Source organism: Ramularia collo-cygni, assembly GCF_900074925.1.
Source record: "Ramularia collo-cygni strain URUG2 genome assembly, contig: RCC_scaffold11, whole genome shotgun sequence".
Classification (NCBI taxonomy): Eukaryota; Fungi; Ascomycota; class Dothideomycetes; order Mycosphaerellales; family Mycosphaerellaceae; genus Ramularia; species Ramularia collo-cygni.
The window spans coordinates 531,961-548,610 of NW_019716265.1; the positions used below are offsets into that span (position 1 = coordinate 531,961).

At 50.1% G+C, this 16,650-nt stretch overlaps 4 protein-coding genes; 2 read left to right on the forward strand and 2 right to left on the reverse strand.

Annotated features, from left to right (window-relative positions):
• Positions 1-3,914: 3,914 nt before the first annotated feature.
• RCC_07294 (probable protein SNQ2) lies at positions 3,915-8,581 on the forward strand (the record flags this gene model as incomplete). XM_023772552.1 has 5 exons in its annotated part: positions 3,915-6,495; positions 6,546-7,072; positions 7,121-7,454; positions 7,508-8,180; positions 8,242-8,581. The coding sequence occupies 5 exons, from the start codon at positions 3,915-3,917 to the stop codon at positions 8,579-8,581; spliced, it is 4,455 nt and encodes a 1,484-aa protein (XP_023628320.1).
• A 1,336-nt stretch (positions 8,582-9,917) lies between these two features.
• Positions 9,918-10,826, forward strand: RCC_07295 (uncharacterized protein; the record flags this gene model as incomplete). XM_023772553.1 has 4 exons in its annotated part: positions 9,918-10,077; positions 10,266-10,447; positions 10,543-10,674; positions 10,749-10,826. 4 exons carry the CDS (start codon positions 9,918-9,920, stop codon positions 10,824-10,826), a joined length of 552 nt encoding a protein of 183 aa, XP_023628321.1.
• Positions 10,827-11,012: 186 nt separating this feature from the next.
• Positions 11,013-11,421, reverse strand: RCC_07296 (uncharacterized protein; the record flags this gene model as incomplete). XM_023772554.1 has 2 exons in its annotated part: positions 11,013-11,320; positions 11,379-11,421. 2 exons carry the CDS (start codon positions 11,419-11,421, stop codon positions 11,013-11,015), a joined length of 351 nt encoding a protein of 116 aa, XP_023628322.1.
• A 467-nt stretch (positions 11,422-11,888) lies between these two features.
• On the reverse strand, positions 11,889-15,290 carry RCC_07297 (related to N-arginine dibasic convertase NRD1 and related Zn2+-dependent endopeptidases, insulinase superfamily; the record flags this gene model as incomplete). XM_023772555.1 has 2 exons in its annotated part: positions 11,889-12,481; positions 12,536-15,290. The coding sequence occupies 2 exons, from the start codon at positions 15,288-15,290 to the stop codon at positions 11,889-11,891; spliced, it is 3,348 nt and encodes a 1,115-aa protein (XP_023628323.1).
• Positions 15,291-16,650: the final 1,360 nt, after the last annotated feature.

Consider the following 16,650-nt stretch of genomic DNA (forward strand, 5'->3'; position numbering starts at 1 on the left):
GCTCTTTAACCTCCGCTATAGTTAACTAAGGAACGCTATCGAGCGGCTGTTCGGTATTAATAAGGAACGCTAGCTAATCTTTCGTAACGGTCCGTAGAAGAACTATTCGAACCGTTCGTAGGCTCGTTTCGTAGTAGCGGTGCTCGCTCTTTATAACTTCTTAAACCTCTATAGACAGACGGTAGATATAGAGGACTTCGAGTAGTATTTAGAGGATATTAACGTAGGCTTCTTAGAATACGAAGTAATCGAGGATATTAATATAATAGACGTAGAGATAATAGCGCTAAGAAGCAAGATAGTAGTATTTCGAGACCGAATTGCTACTAGTATATAGCAAGATTACTAAGCGAGATAGGAAGCAGGTAATCTATATAATAGTAACTAAGGAAAAGAGTAGTAGGGATCGAAATAGGCGGTGTTTCTATATAATAGGCGCTAAGGCCGGTTTTAGTACGTAGAACTTAATACTAGATCCCGTCCGGAGGAAGGCTAGGTTATTAAAAGGTCTATAGTTGTTATTATTAAGTACAGACGGCTAAAGACAAGCTACTATTAAAACTAGCTCGGTTTTGCTAAGAATACTACAAACTTAGCGTAGTATTCTTAATACTTATAACGAGCTACATAACTACTACATTATTATATAAAATATATACTAAACTATAGAGCTAATTATTAGCTGCGATATAGCGTTAAGAACGTAAAATATTATTACGTAGTTGTAGCTTAAAGTAAGAAACTATAGAATAAATACTTTATAGATTCGACGCTAGTTATTACTTATCTTCCTTCGAATCTATAGTAATAATTTGTCTACCCTTGCTACTACTATATACTAATACCGTACTCCTACGATATTATCTCCTCTATAAACGGTAGTAGCGGAAGATAACTATACTAGAGCGCTAGATAATCGTGTAGTAGTATATTAGGAGGCCTAGCTAATACCGCTAAAGCTAGAGCTAGTGTCGCTAGAGCTAGAGTTAGTAACGCGCTAGTAGCTATAATAACCTCCGGCTCTTCGTCTACTTAGCTAACTACCTCTATAGGCCCCTTCTTCTTTAGTAGATACTTTAGTATAGCCTTAATATCCTTATCCGGACAGCTAAGTATACGAGCCGCTATAGACTCGCTTTCTAAGATAATATCCTATAACGCTATCCTCTTCGCGAAGCCGAGCCTCCGGATCCCCTTAAGGTTTATTACCCTCCGTATTACTACCTCGATTAGAGTCGCTTATAGCTACGCTACTTGCTACCGGCTAGTAATAATTATAGATAATATACGGTTAATAGGCTTCTCGAGCCTATCGATTACTATTACTATCTCGTTCCTTACGTAGATACGAGGAGTTAGCGTTTCGCTAGTAATAGAGCTACTACCGCTACGTCTACCTCTATAACTACGACTTACCGAGCTGCCGCTACTACGTAAGGCTAGCGCTACTATATATAAGGACCGCTCGTTCTACTCGTTATTACTCTACGGCTACTTAATATTATCCTTATTAAGATAGAGGTTATCGTCCGCTTACTACTACCTCGTACGAGATATACTACGCCGGCTAGCCTTATMCTMCGTATCCTCTTAACCGAGATTATCCGCATTTAGCGCTCCTTTACTAGTTACTAAGTTGTCGCCGAATAGCGTATCTAGCTAGTCGAAAAATTGCGGTAGCTCGTACCTATATATCTTATCTTCCGGATACGCCTCGTAATAAGCCTCCTCTATATTATCGTCCGTACGCGGTAGCTAGCCGCTCTATCTACTAATACGCCCTAGATGCGCTTTCTACTACTTCTATATAGGCCTAAAGGAGTCGTACTTATTATATACCTACTTCGAATTAAGGGTAAGTAAATACTTAGTATTTAGCTCGTTAGTAACCTCTAGTATATACGCATTAGAAAACCCTTAATTGTCGTTCTATATAGTAATACGGTCTACTAGCGCATCTAGTACTATCTACGTATAGTTATCTATCTAAGGATAAGCTAGCGCGCGCTTCCTTCGTACCTTCTTTATACGCTCTTCGTCGCTAGACGAATCCTCCCTCTTTTTCTTCTTCTAAGGCTTACGTACCCTCTWCGACGAGCTAGTAGTAGTTAGTAGTATTACGGAGCGGCGGTTAGACGGTTTAGTAGTAGGTATAGCTAACGAGTATATAGTAACTACGTACACGAACAACATACGAGATAAGATAAGGTTAGCGATATACGCTAAGCTAGTAAGTTAAACAACCGAGCTAGTAAGTTATATAAATACCGGTAAGACAGATAATCCGGCTTACCGTAAGCTAGATTACTATAGTTCTATAACTTAGCGTAAGTTACTTACTTACCGGTAATTCGTAGGAAGTATTTATGGCCTAAACACACTAGCTACCTGCACTACGGCTTCTACTGTCGTGCTATTTTCGTAATTTGGAGTAGATTAGCTCGTAGGGTTGTACTTTGGTGTCATATTTTGGGATTTAGTTGCTGGACCTCTTGTAATCATTTCGGCCATGTCTGTTGCTACCATTCTGCTGGTCATATGACTCGTGCATTCTTTGGCATGGAAATGAATGTCAGCGAACAGACGCCTTTTATACAAGGCTGCTCTTGTCAGATCTCGACTGCTCATTTCACTCCGACGCGTGGAGTCGACACGCTACGGAGCTGTATCAAGACGCGACGAAGCTTGGTCAGCTGATGATCCGAGAATTGAGATGATCATCAATCATTCGGTGTCTTTTGACGTGAGCTTGGTCGTGCCAACTTCCACTTTACTTTGATTGTGCAGTGGAACCCTTCCTCCACTTTTCGTCTTGGCGCGACGGAGATAAGATGTTGACTTTCTTCCAGAATCCCCGTCGGCTTTTGCTGTGCCTATGCTGTGCAGCGGTGACCTCGCCTGCTCATACGAACTGGGCTGGCGGTGAATCTGATCTCGCTTCCAGTATCATACCCCTGCCTCTTGCATTCCTCTGATTTCGTATTGATGCGATGAGTCAATGCAGTCCAAATTTGTTTCGTGGATCTCCGGGCTTCTTGGAGAGCAAAAGCCAGGTCCGACGGGGAGCCTGCTTAGTAGTATACTGTATCCTACCTATATACGTTGTACTGAAAGAACTGGTCTCACGTGGAAGGAGATTCTTTGGTACCATTGACCGGTGTTATCGTCTGGGCAACTCGAGCCTGTAGGCTGACTTGACCGACGTGCTGTAGGGCGCGTCGGGCGGCTGAACTGTAGGGTTCGTACCTCCTATATCCGGCCCGGTGGAGCGTAAAACGTGGTGGACACGGCGAATCCGATCCACAGATTGTTTGTATACAGGCCAGCATCCCCACTGCCCCACTTGGCCGAGAATGGAAGGGTGAAAAGATCGTTGCATAACTCAGCGGAGTTCGGCGTTGAGCGTTGTGAAATGGCAGCTTTTGCCTTGATTATGAGGTCGATGCAGCTCGGAGGATTGGTGAAAACGGCCTTCCAACACATGTGCCAGGTTATTCTCGAGTCCAGGCTGGACAACAATGTAAGTTGAGATGAGTGAACATGGACTGCCCATCGTCAACGATGATGAATGCTCAGGTAAGCAATAACACGGCATTCGGAAGCTCGAGATCCGTGCAGGCGACTAGTCCGAGAGCAGATCAGCTCAGCGGATAAGGTCAAGACTCATCGATGGGACCGAGGACGCCGCCTGGCTGCCTGCCTAGCTAGGGTGTTTTAACTAACTAGGTTGGCTGCTGGTGAACTTTTGATCAAGTCACTCGTGTCCTGTCCTGCCCTGGTCTTGTCTTGTCTTGCAGTGTTGGTTGGAATTGTTGTCGTTCTTCCGCGTGCCCGAATGACAGCGCAGAGAGAGAGAGAGAGTTCGTGCCGAAGCCCAACCCTAAGCGTTTCACGTTCCACTGTTTTCCTCGAGGATGATGACGGAGTCGTCAGGCACGGAAAAGGCCGTTGAAGGCTTAACCCAACATGCTAGACACGGAACTCTCGGAAGCACGACGAATCCACCCGAGAATGAGAACGAGAAGGAGAAGTACAGCAGCGAGGGCTCACGCCAATCTCTGGAGCAAAATGGACGTGGGGGAGTCAATGTTGCAGGCGCCGAGCAGGAGTTTGCTGGACTGCAGCGCGAGCTGAGCGGCATCTCGAGGCAATACTCACGCCAGCAGCAGCCTCGCAAGAGCGACCAAGATGTCGAAAAGTCGCTGTCGCATTCGCCCACCTCCTCCTCCAGCGATGAGGGCGAGCCGTTTGATCTGGAGGACACGCTGCGAGGGACTCGCAAGCTGGAGGAGGAATCCGGCGTCAAGTCCAAGCAGATTGGTGTCATGTGGGACAACTTGACCGTCACTGGCATGGGCGGCGCAAAGATCTATGTGCCCACCTTCCCCGACGCCTTCACCGGCTTCTTTGCGTTTCCCATCACCTTTGCCATGGGACTCCTGGGTCTGGGCAAAAAGGGCTCCGAGTCCAACATCCTACACAACTTCCGTGGTGTGGTCAAGCCCGGGGAGATGGTGTTGGTGCTTGGTCGTCCGGGCTCAGGATGTACGACATTCCTCAAGGTCATTGCAAACCAGCGATTTGGCTACACGAACATCACAGGAGATGTCACCTATGGACCTTTCACCGCCAAGGAATTCGAACAGCGATACCGAGGACAGGCTGTGTACTGCATGGAGGATGACGACCATCATCCGACCCTCACAGTAGGACAGACTCTRGGGTTCGCCCTGGACACCAAAGTCCCCGGAACCCGCCCAGGAGGCATCAGCAAAAATGCCTTCAAGGACAAGGTTGTCGACATGCTTTTGCGCATGTTCAACATAGAGCACACGAAGAACACCATCGTAGGCAATGCTTACGTACGGGGCGTCAGCGGTGGAGAGCGCAAGCGCGTTTCCATCGCCGAGATGATGATCACTGGCGGCAGCGTGTGCTCGCACGACAACAGCACGCGAGGCCTCGACGCATCGACTGCCCTGGACTATGCCAAGTCACTCCGCGTCATGACCAACATCTACCACACAACAACCTTTGTATCGCTTTACCAAGCGAGTGAAAACATTTACAGCCAGTTTGACAAGGTCATGGTGATTGATGAAGGCCGCCAGGTCTTTTTCGGACCCACCCAAGAAGCCAGGGCATACTTTGAGGGACTCGGATTCCTTCCCAAACCTCGACAGACGACGCCCGACTACCTCACTGGTTGCACCGACAAGTGGGAGCGTGAGTACCAGGCGGGTCGGGATGCCACCAACACACCATCAACGTCAGATGAACTTGTGGAAGCCTTTAACAAGTCCTCGTACGCAACTCGCCTCGCCAGCGAAATGGAAGAGTGGAGTCACCGGGTCAAGGAAGAGCAGCACGTGTACGAAGACTTCAAGACAGCCATCCTCCAGGGCAAGCGTCATGCACCCAAAAACTCCGTGTACTCCATTCCCTTCCATGCCCAAGTCTGGGCTCTGATGAAGCGTCAATTCATCCTGAAGTGGCAAGATCGCTTCTCACTTGTGGTATCTTGGATCACGAGCATTGTCATTGCCATTGTCATCGGTACTGTGTGGTTGCAGATCCCGCAAAACAGCGCAGGCGCGTTCACCCGAGGAGGTGTCTTGTTCATCGCGCTGCTCTTCAACTGCTTTCAAGCTTTTGGCGAACTGGCCTCTACCATGTTGGGACGGCAGATTGTCAACAAGCATCGAGCGTATACCTTCCATCGGCCGTCTGCTTTGTGGGTAGCACAGATTTGCGTCGACATTGCATTCGCATCGCTACAAATCTTGGTCTTCWCTATCATGGTCTACTTCATGTGCGGGCTCGTTCTCGACGCAGGAGCCTTCTTCACATTCTACCTGATCATTATCACCGGCTACCTTGCCATCACGCTCTTCTTCCGAACGGTCGGTTGCCTCTGCCCGGACTTTGACTCTGCCATCAAGTTTGCAGCTACAATCATCACGCTCTTCGTACTCACCTCAGGCTATCTGATCCAATACGACACCCAGCAGGTCTGGCTTCGATGGATGTTTTACGTCAACGCTGTTGGACTTGGTTTCGCTGCTATGATGGTCAACGAGTTTGGCAGAATCGATCTCACCTGCGAAGGAGCCAATCTGATTCCATACGGACCAAGCTACGGTGACATTCAGCACCAGACTTGCACCCTTGCCGGCAGTGTCGGAGGTAGCGCTTTAGTTTCAGGCACGAACTACGTTGAGACCGCCTTCTCATACTCGAAAGCTGACCTCTGGCGCAACTGGGGTATTATCCTCGCTCTCGTCGTCGGGTTTCTGACCACCAATGTCTTCTTGGGCGAGTACATCAAGTGGGGAGCAGGCGGCAAAACCGTGACCTTCTTTGCTAAGGAGGACAAGGAGCGTAAGCAGCTCAACGATGCTCTTGCTGCCAAGAAGGCACGAAGAGGAACAAAAGAGGGCACAGAAGAGGGATCTGAGTTGTCAATTGAGTCCAAGGCTGTCTTGACTTGGGAAGGTTAGTGAATGTGGGTTGATCATTGCCGCGACATGCTGACTTTCCCCTAGACATGTGTTACGATGTGCCTGTTCCATCCGGTCAGCTGCGCTTGCTGAAGAATATTTATGGATATGTCAAGCCCGGTCAATTGACGGCGCTGATGGGGGCCAGTGGAGCAGGAAAGACTACACTTCTCGACGTTTTGGCCTCTCGAAAGAACATTGGTGTCATCACCGGAGACAAGCTCGTCGATGGCAAGCCGCCCGGTACCGCTTTCCAACGTGGCACTAGCTACGCGGAACAATTGGACGTACACGAAGGCAGTCAAACAGTCCGCGAGGCTCTGCGTTTCTCCGCGGTCCTTCGACAGCCATATGAGACACCACAAGAGGAGAAATACGCGTACGTCGAGGAGATCATTGCGCTTCTCGAGATGGAGGACATTGCCGATGCAATTATTGGCTCGCCCGAGGCCGGCTTGGCTGTCGAGCAGCGTAAGAGAGTTACCATCGGAGTCGAGTTGGCCGCAAAACCAGAGCTTCTGCTGTTCCTTGACGAGCCCACATCTGGTCTTGATTCTCAGAGCGCATTCAATGTGAGTTGATATTCACTACATTGAAGATCTACTTACTGACTTCTTCAGATCGTCCGCTTCCTTCGAAAGCTCGCAGCAGCTGGTCAGGCTATTCTGTGCACCATTCATCAGCCCAACGCCTCCCTCTTTGAGAACTTTGATCGCCTCTTGCTTCTTCAACGTGGTGGCGAGACGGTATATTTCGGCGACATTGGCAAGGATGCTAATGTACTCATCAACTACTTCCACAAGTATGGCGCCGACTGTCCTCCCAACGCCAACCCTGCAGAATGGATGCTAGACGCCATTGGCGCCGGTCAAGCCACACGCATTGGTGACAAGGACTGGGGTGAAATCTGGCGCGACTCGGAAGAACTCGCAGAGACCAAAGCAACGATCATTCGTACGTCTCATCCTTTGTGATTGCGGGCAAATCCATACTGACTTGTCTCACAGGCCTCAAAGAAGATCGCATGCGAGAAGTTGGTTCCCAGCCTGAGGTTGAGCAGAAGGAGTTTGCGACACCACTCTGGCACCAGATCAAGACTGTACAAACCCGCACGAACAAGGCCTATTGGCGCTCGCCAAACTACGGCTTCACACGGCTGTTCAACCACGTTATTATCGCTCTGCTCACTGGTCTGATGTTCTTGCAATTGGACGACTCTCGAACATCCCTGCAGTACAGAGTTTTCATCATCTTCCAGGTCACCGTCCTTCCAGCACTCATCCTGGCGCAAGTTGAGCCCAAATATGATTTGAGTCGACTCATCTACTACCGTGAGGCCGCATCAAAGACGTACAAGCAGCTACCCTTTGCTCTATCGATGGTGGTTGCAGAGATCCCATACAGCATCCTCTGTGCTGTCGGCTTCTTTGTACCGCTATACTATATCCCAGGCTTCCAGTCCTCATCATCAAGAGCCGGATACAACTTCTTGATGGTTTTGGTCACGGAATTCTTCTCTGTCACTCTTGGCCAGATGGTGTCTGCTCTAACACCCAGCACCTTCATCGCGGTTTTGATGAATCCATTCATCATTATCGTCTTTGCTCTGTTCTGCGGTGTGACTATCCCGAAACCGCAGATTCCCAAGTTCTGGCGAGTGTGGTTGTACGAACTGGATCCGTAAGTCACATCCTGGTCCATTTGATCGTTATGATCACAACGCTTACATTGTATTTTGTAGATTCACTCGTCTCATCGCCGGTCTAGTCTCCAACGAATTGCACGACCGACCCGTAGTCTGCAAAGAACGAGAGTACAACACCTTCACAGCGCCAGCCGGTCAAAATTGCGGAGAATACATGTCTGACTTCTTCGCGTCTGGTGGTGCCGGGTATCTCGCCAACAACCAGACCTCCGACTGCTCGTACTGTGCCTTCAGCGTCGGAGACCAGTTTTATGAGCCGCTGGGCATCTCTTTTGATACGCGCTGGAGAGATTTTGGCATCTTCACCGCATTTATTGGCAGCAATTTGATCCTGCTATTTATTGGCAGTCGGTACTTGAACTTTAACCGCAGATAGACGGGAGATGGTCGAATCGCATTTAGGGCGGGGCATAGCGTTTGATTTAGGGGAAAAAAAGTGTCGTTATCAAAAGAATAGATGGTTTGTAATTGAATACATGACGGACGCAGTCCGTCCCGGTGCTTGTAAGAAGGAGTTCAAGCACTCATTAACTCATTCATATCACGATAACTTCCTGTTCACGAGTGTCGAGACACCCAAAAATTTGAATTTTACCTTGAGTGAATGCTTTGTCCTGACGTTTTCATTGGTCGCTCGAATGAACCTTGAATTCGAGGCAAAGCACTTTCTCAACATCACCTCGACTGTAGCAAGCCCTCAACATATACGTACACTCATTAATCGATCAACTATCGTCTTGGCGCATGACGCAGACGGCCCCATCGAGGTGAACCTCTCACGATAATTATCTCCGCAACTGCCGCAGAGTCTGCTCCCAAAGAGTCACCGAAAGTCTCCATCTTGACAGTCCATGGCGGAAACAAAACCCAAAGCGGGCACGAGTCCCAGGGAGAAGGCAGCAGCAGCACATCCACCACCTCCTCCAAGCCACGATTGGCTTGACCCCGGAACTTGGTCCAGCGACCTCAAATACAYGCCCGTATATGTTGCTTTTGGAGCCGTATTGCTTGTARTCCTCTATCTCAACTTCTTCAAGCAAGCGGAAGTCGACCTTACATCTTACGCATCTTGCGTTGGAACTTTCAACTACACTTTCCGAATCAACGCTGCCTCTACCCAAGCTCACGACTGGTCAAAACTGAGTCGAGAAATTGGAATTGCATACGATGCTACTCTGGAAATCTATAACCCGGAACGAAGTGTATTTGGGCCAGACCCATTTCCGGGAGGCGATCTACCGAAGCTTGGGATGAGGATGGATGAAGCTGCTATATACGCACGAGACCGAGTCAAAATCGTTGGTCAATCGCTTGTAGATGACGACGCGAGCGTTTCGGGTCCCGCGACGGTGGGAATTGCGGCCTTGATGCTGGCTCAGAGATGGAAGAATGACTATATGCCCGCGGCGACTAGACAAACACACATTCTTCTCGAGCAAGCTCCAAGACACGCGAATGGTGCTATTAGTCACCGCCTGAATCATGTCGAGCTGAGATCCGAGGCTGTGGGAATGTTCTCGCCTTTCCTTGCCTATTATGGCGTGGCCACGAAGAATTTGAGCATTGTTGAAGAGGCCATCCGTCAATGTAGGCTATATAGAGAGGTCTTGATGATAAAGCAAGGACCAAAGAAGGGCCTCTGGAAGCATGTCGATGGGCCGTCCCAAGATCCCAACGCTTGGTCAAGCGGGAATGCTTGGGCGGCGTACGGAATGGCTCGTGTAAGCGCTACAGTTGCTGCCTGGACGGAGAGCAACTCTTCGTTGTCGAGTGAGAGAGCTGAGCTTCATGGTTGGATCGCGGAGATTGTCAGTGGAGCGATCAAGACTGACACGGATGAATCAAAGCTATTGAGGAACTATCTGGGTGACGGTAAGTGACTTTAATCATACTGCAAGAGCCGTGCGTGGACATTCCTCAGACGTGGGGTTACTTTCTACTCCTAACAGTCGACTGAGCCTGCGCATACTGAGGATTTGCTCAGAGAGCGACCCTGATGACTGGCCGCATGCTCTCTCACTGTCAGGTAGACATACTAATCTTCTTCATCGCACGTACAGATACCTGGAGCGGCGAAACTTCTGGCACTGCGCTCCTCGCTGCTACCGTATATCGCATGGCAAGCATAGCGCCCGAGATTTTCGCCACCGACGAGTATCTCGATTGGGCCAACGAGAAACGCCGTGCTGTTCTTTCAAGAGTTGATGAAAATGGCTTCGTAAAGCCCGCTGCTAACCCATATGTACGTTTTCCCATGGTCGGAGCACATTATAAAACGATATGCGAGACCTGCTGCATGAAAAGGGCCTTTGCTGATACTTTCTTCGTTGTTCATAGGTGTCAGCCTCGAGAGATGCAGTTGAAGTCAGCCCAGAGGGCCAGAGCTTTCTACTCCTCTTAGGCACAGCATGGCGAGATTGTGTCTGTGGTGGCACATGTCTTGCGGACTACAGCCGGGAAATTGAGCAGGTATTTTATATCCCAGAAGAAGAAATGACGCTCGGGTCTATCTGTCAAAAAGACTCTGACCACCGCCCCTATAGAAACCATCCCGCGACCTCACTGTCGGAACATTCTCTGGCCTCCTCGATCGAGTTCGGAATGTCCACAGAGAACTTTGATTCTTCTCCACCATCAGGTCCAACCTTCGAGGATAGCTCTGTTGTAGCATTCAACCTTTGTCTCAAAGTTTCTTCGCCGACAGGATTGCTCTTCGGGGAGTATCTCGCCACCACATACGTGACACCAAAGATAGTCGTCAACGCCATGCCAACATGCGTACTGTCCACCGCGGCCATCTACATCAATTAGCTCGCAAGATACTCGTAACAATCGACTTCAAAGAATCTTACCCAGGTGGAAGATACCTCGAGGACACCATTCTCCTGTCCATCCTCGCCTCGAACCTGGTTGATTTGCCACAGCCGACTCGCTTCGTCGAGTGGATACTTGATCCCAACACTTCCAAGAACCGCCACACTCTCTCCTTCAAGAGCCGTCTCCTCAAATTGTGTGCCTTTTTCCATCGACTCCGCCAAAGCATCTGCACGATCTTGTGCGTGTTCCGCGAGTTGCCACGACCAGATCAGGGGTTGCAGCCCGAGTTGCGTTCTGACTACGTGTAATTTTTAGCAAATGTGTTTCGCATACTCCGACCATTTCAACTCTCTTACAAGTGCTGTGCCTTCTGAGGGCGAGTTGTTGATCTCTGTTCATGATGAAAGTAGATATGGTTATTGATACGGTAGTGATATTGCTCCGTAGTACTTGCAATAGGCAGTAAAAGTCTGCCACGAAGTATCGATCTGCTTGCATCGACGAATGACTGCAGAGCAAACTTGACAGCGATATCGCGCGTGATTCGCAGTCACTGGGACTGCCTCGTGGTCTTCCAGCCCGATGAACGTGTCCCATACTTGGTCTCCACAGGCGACCACTTCGAAGAATCACGAGCGACTTGCGACTTGGCTAATCAAATGGACCTCGACAGCACAGCGAAGAACGAAAAGCAATAAACGATTGTAATGTTTGTTCTCGTTCTTACATGTATCATGAAAAGTTCATGTTTTTCCGCAAGTGGCCCTGCAACGCCGCGCTAACCTGCGATTTCCCTCACAATACTCCGCCAATCAGTGAGTAGTATGGCTCAGTATAGACAGCCAATTCTCTCCCGAAAAGGTGGTTCAAAGCTTCGGCTCAAGATCCTCAAACTCCGCCGGGTCTTTCACCGCACGCGGACCAGGCTTGAGTGCCATGGTGTTCTTGAAGGCCTGGACGTTCTCGATAACCACGGCCTCGCTCTTAGAGCTGCCGTTAATCGATTTCTCCACCCCGTTACCATTGCTAGCAGGCTCTGGCACAGGCACCTTGATACCCGCAGCCGCGAGCAGCTGGGGCATGATCATTTGACCCTGCTGTACCACTTGTTGCAACTGATCCTCGGCCAGACCAGCAGACTCTTTGAGGTAGCTACCGACCGATGACATGATTGCCTTGGCATCTCCTGCTGCTACGTCCACCTGCTGCAGGCGTGTTGACAAAGCCGCTTTGTCGACAGAGAGCCCCAACTGAGCAAACTTGTCAGTGATTTGTCCAATAAGCTTCTCCATCTTCTCCGCAGGGTCAGTTTCCGCGGCGACGTCATCTACGGAAGCCTGAGCAATGAGATGGATGGACATCTTGGATCGCGTAGGCGAGTCGGGCTTGAAGTGGTCTGTGAAGAATTCCAGGACATCATTCTGGGTGATAGCTTCAAGCTCTTCCACATCACGGTTGACTGCTTCACGTTAGCATTGCGCAACATCGACGCACGAGAGCATGTTTTCCTTACCAGATTCGAAGTCAAACATCTCCGAAGTGATGTGATGCCATAGTCGGCCGCTCTCCTGATTGAGATTCTTCAATTTCTCAAGACGCTGGTTAATCACGCCAATGCGGTGTTCATCAAACTCTTCTTGAGGCATGTCTCGGATCATGTCCACGGAGGCGTTGAGAAACGCGTCGATCCTCTGCTCGAGATACTGGCAGTCTTTCTCACTTTGGATCAGAACGCGGAAACCGGCCTGGTTTCCGTTGAGTACGGGACCACTGCTCACAATGTAGCCGAGCTGCTCTTTGGTCCGCAGGGTGTCAAAGCAAGGCTCCTGGAGCATGTGTGCGATGAGGAGCAACTTTGCCCTCACAGGTCGCTCTTGTGCATCTCCAAGATGAAGGACATAGTCGATGCAGTGGTTGACATTCTCCAGGTTAGCAAGCTTGTGCTCGTAGAGGTAGTTACTGCCGGGTGGGAAGTTCAGTGTGCGAGATGTCTCCCACTGGCTCGACGGCAAAGGCTGTGGCTTGAGTGTGGCGTCCACGAGATCTGCGATGCGTAGAACATCTTCTTTGTAAAGGTTTCCATGCGCCAAGATCTCAATGTGCATCTGGCGCAATATCTGAGGGTACAAGCTGCGAATGTCGTCTGCAGTGACGGATGGCAGTGTCTCTAGAAGTTCATGGTTTGCCCACACTCGATTCTTGCTGAGCCAGCGGTTATAGCTGCCGATCTGTCGGTATGGCTCCATGAACTCCGCATTGCGATAGCTACGCGTCAAGCGCTCCTTCATGATGTCAAAACGGTCCTGCTTGACCTCCAGATCGCGCATGGAGACAAGGACCTTCTCAAGCAAAACGTGCATTTTATCATTGTAGCCACTGACGCCGACCTCAATAGCGTTGACGTGTCCCATCAGGTTGTAAGCCAGTCCCGCCAGCTCAGCATCATAGGAATACTCAATCAGGCTGTCTTCAACAAGATCCTTGTAAAGTTGCATGACGACGTTGGTGAACGGGCTCGCGTTGTGCAGCGGCGTGCGTAAGTAAAGGTTGACATTGGCTTTCGGCACCCAGAAGCGATCATCCTTCTTGAACCAGACTCGGACGTTGGGGTCGTTGCGAATGAGTTTTGGTGATAGTGCGGGAGTTACGTTATCCTTCTTCTCGACATCAAGACGCTGAGGGATGAATTCGTTCTTTGCAGGCAGGTGAAGTTCCGCCGGTCGCTGGTCGGCTGAAACGCGCTGCGTATCCTCTAGCTCTTGCATGAACTCGCGAGGGATTTTCTCAAACTTGTATTCGGTGCCGTACCACTTCTCTTTCTTATCCCAATCACCGGGAAATTCCTGGCTAGTGAGAGTGAAGCGAAAGTTGTCCGTCCGTAGAGCAGCCAGTCCACGCTCAATGCCCTCCCGGTTGAATGTCCGAATCAAAGTCTGTCCGCTCAGAAGTCGATCCCGCGGAATTGGCTTCTGCATGACGCCGCTCAGGTGGCTTGTGGTTCGCGCGGCTGGGATCTTCTGCTGAAACTTGAAGTCGATCTCAGCAAGCTTCTTTTGCTCTTCAACGATCCACTCCTGCGGCGGCTGCTCCTTGAGCATGGCGATGTATTGAAAAACGGCCTTGATGACTTCTTGATAGTGCTTCAGTCCATCTGTGGTAAGCCGAAGACTGATGCTGAAGAATGCAGTCCCAGGACACACGGTGTTAGCGCCCGCACTGAGCGCGCTGACCCAGCCTTTGGCGTTCAAGTACGTCAAAATGCTGCCTGGACCCTCGTGGCCAATGAGATGAGAAATGTAGTGGCTAGGTCGGGAGTCGTACATGTCCTCTTCGTCTGGGTATGGGAAGTTGATGTTCAGCGATCGCTGGTCCATCACTGGTTTGACGAAGATCTGAGTGCATAGCTCCTCGGCAGTCTGTGCAGGAATATCGTCCCATCGCAGCTTCGGAAGATCCTGGTTGGGGACATTTGTAAACAGCTCCTCAACCCAACCTTGCATCTCATCCAAGCTCTCAATACCGAGAACGACCAGTCGCATGCGGTTGGCCGAGTAGTTCTTTTGGTAGAACTTGATGAACTCCTCTCGTATCTTCACGCCACGCGCGATGGGATCGTCATGCAATAACTTGTAGTTTCCAGTCGCAAACAGATGATATGGATGTGCCTTGCTCGAACATGCCTTCTCCAACTGCATCAAGCGCCAGTTGTCGCTCTGCAGGTTCTTCTTGTTCTCCGAGTCAACAGCGCGCAACTCGCGGTCTAGTGTATCCTCGCTGAACAGCGGCTTGACGAAGAATTGGGCGAATCGATCAAGGGCGCCATACAGAGGCGCCTTGGTCTTGATTATCGGCAAGCTGGCTTGACTGTTGTTCGCTGACGAGGCTGCGCTGTTGGATGTAGACGTCGCGGACAATTCGAAATAGTAATTGGTCGAAGTAGGCGCGGTGAAAGCATTTGAGTGACCAGCATATTTGGTCAAATATGCGTTGTACTCGTTCTCGCCTGGGTACTTTTCCGTGCCCATGAACAGCAAGTGCTCTACGGCATGCGCCATACCCTGCATGTCCTCGGGGTCTGCCAAGCTTCCAACATCGACGTCCATGGCTGCCGATGCCTTGTCTGTGTCCGGGTCGTGAATGAGAAGAGCTTCGAGCTGGTTCGGAAGTCTTATCACGCGATATGATCGATCGTCCAGCATTGGCTTCTCCAAGGCATCCGCAAGGCGCTGCGTGCCTTCGGGCCTACTGTAGAGGCGTGTTTCCTCCATGCTGACGAATGTGCGATGCTGAGCGACCGGGAGGATGGAGGGGGTGTATGAACGGGAGGATGGGCGGTGAAGATGGCGAATGTAAATGTTGTACACACTCGACGGTTGCTGACGTCGTTGGAGAAGGAGTGGACGTGATGCGCCGAAGTGGCGGCGGGAACGATGAATGCTGCGGGTGGCGATGTTGGTGAAGGTGTTCAAGTTGAAAGTAATGATGCCCACATTCCTGTTCCCGAGCAGCATTGATGAATGCGGGAAGTCTGATATTGTTCACCAGGAGTTGATTCAGAAAATCCACCTTGATGGCTAATGTGAATCTCTTCCGCGCCTCGATCCCTGGGGCGGGGAAACAAACCGAAACTCAATCCCGGAATATATGCAGACAACAACGAATACAGCAGCGGCCGTTTGGCAGAGTCTGATATTCTCATCGTTGATCGGTTCTTCGATCGGTACTGTTTGCCCGGTTTCGTAGCTGCCGTTGGTGACCTGCAGCCCTACCAGGTACAGCTGCATCTCCATGCAAGCCGTGAACCATTCGGCCCACCCGACTAGCCACTTCCCAGTCACCGGAAAGCAAAAGTCATGCATGCATGCATGCAAACTGTCGTATGAACCATCAAGGTCGTCCTCCCAATGCGGATCTTGACACAAGTTTTGCAATCATATTAGTCTCTCCACCCATGGAAGCCTTGCTCACGGCCTGGCACACAATAACATCGTTCGGAAAACATCGTCCGGATGACATCTCAATGGTCTGCATATGCTCACCATGACTGGTCTGAACCGACCGCGGAACCCATCTGGCTTTGCTAAGGCCATGGTCTCCCCAGACAGGCATTGGCTGTACAGAGTCTGCAAGTACCGCATACGACGAGGAAAACGATTTTGGAAGGCCACCGTAATGGCTTGAGTAAGACTCGGATGCTGCACAAGATGAGAAAGAATAGACTGTGTCAAGGATGATGGTTCGAACAGCCGCTCGTAGACATTCTTGAATTCCAATAGCCCGGGATAGCGGGCCTTGCTCGTCACACTTGAGCTCTACCTTACCACTTCGCCCCTGTTTGGAGAGCATCTGTCTTCTCAGTGAACGGGAAGCTGCAAGACCCTCCATGCCTCATCGAATCAGAGCGTGTAAAGGCCCGTTTGAACCCAAGCCAACGCAGCTCTTCATCATCACATGATGAACGAATGATGCAGATGAAGTTACCGAACAACTGGAGACTCGCAAGCTACCTTGCCAGACTTGCTAATGGGTATTATTGTAGCATTGTACTTCACAACTAACCGCCAGCTGGTCCAAGAATGAGTGTTCAAATGCCATTCTTTCTTCATCACTGTGAGTCGCTTGTAGGGT